We start from the raw sequence: 969 nt of genomic DNA, 5'->3' as shown, positions 1-969 counted from the left end.
CTCTGGTGGCAGAGTTGGCCAGAAAAAGGACATCAGTAAGTTAGTGGCAACTTAATAAACATCAAATGCCCCAGAGACATGTCATGAAAGAGTTGATTACTATAACCCATATTTCTGTAAGAGTTCAGACTGCCAGGGACGTTTGCGCTCTGGAAAGTAGTCTGGAATGTGGATTTTTTTAAAATCTTGGATACATTTTCTCATTTCTTCCTCAACACTCAGCTTCTCACATACCTTCTTTTTGGAAAGATTTGTTTCTCTGGACTTGCTAATGAGAGTTTGAAAGAGTTCACTGTTCCTGCGTTTGTCTGGCGGTGGCATCCACTGCACCGGGGCCTTCTTAGACGGACGATCCAAAGTCAGAGTATTTGGCTGGTGGGCTGTGGATGGCTGGGTGCTGGTGGCATTTTCTTGAGGGGTGCTGGCTTCCGAGTGGCTGTCACAGCTCGAGGTGGACAACTCGTTACAGGAAGTCCCACTTTCACTGCCCTTGTCCAAGACTTTGTCGTGCTTCCTTCCTTCGTGGTCTTGTTTGGGGGAAACGGTTCGCTGGGGCGGTCCTAATACAAGGAGGGAAAGAAAAAGTATTAGGCAAGCACTGGTTTACACAGACAACTGATCAGCTACCATTTAGAATAAGGCGACCCAGAGTCTCGGCTGGGATAAATTGGTGGCGTTTCCTTTCAGTCAAAAGAACTATACCAGATTGGTACACAGTTTGAAGGTCTGGTCCTACAGGTGTGTTCAGCTGTCAAAATCCTCGCTCCTGAAAATGTTTATGGCAAGAATAACTTCACTGCCTGCCTAAGAATCCAGGTAATGAAACGTGCATAATGCTCACAGATTATCTGCAGCGGAAATCCCTGCAGGCAAGTTTAAATGAGCTAGTTTGCTATTCCACCCCAAGAAGTTTATTTTGGGAAATTAGATTTTGTAGTATTATGAAAACACTACCATACAATTTGCAAT

At 44.8% G+C, this 969-nt stretch overlaps 1 protein-coding gene across 1 annotated transcript; it reads right to left on the bottom strand.

Moving 5' to 3' along the window:
- Window positions 1-7: 7 nt before the first annotated feature.
- On the bottom strand, window positions 8-560 carry LOC104084082 (BTB/POZ domain-containing protein KCTD8-like; the record flags this gene model as incomplete). The annotated part of the gene is made up of 1 exon (XM_009587800.1): window positions 8-560. A coding segment is annotated over one exon (461 nt), but the record flags the coding sequence as incomplete, so codon positions are not given.
- Window positions 561-969: the final 409 nt, after the last annotated feature.

Source organism: Fulmarus glacialis, unplaced genomic scaffold (assembly GCF_000690835.1).
Source record: "Fulmarus glacialis isolate BGI_N327 unplaced genomic scaffold, ASM69083v1 scaffold6371, whole genome shotgun sequence".
Classification (NCBI taxonomy): domain Eukaryota; kingdom Metazoa; phylum Chordata; class Aves; order Procellariiformes; family Procellariidae; genus Fulmarus; species Fulmarus glacialis.
This window is presented reverse-complemented; position numbering and strand designations above follow the sequence as displayed.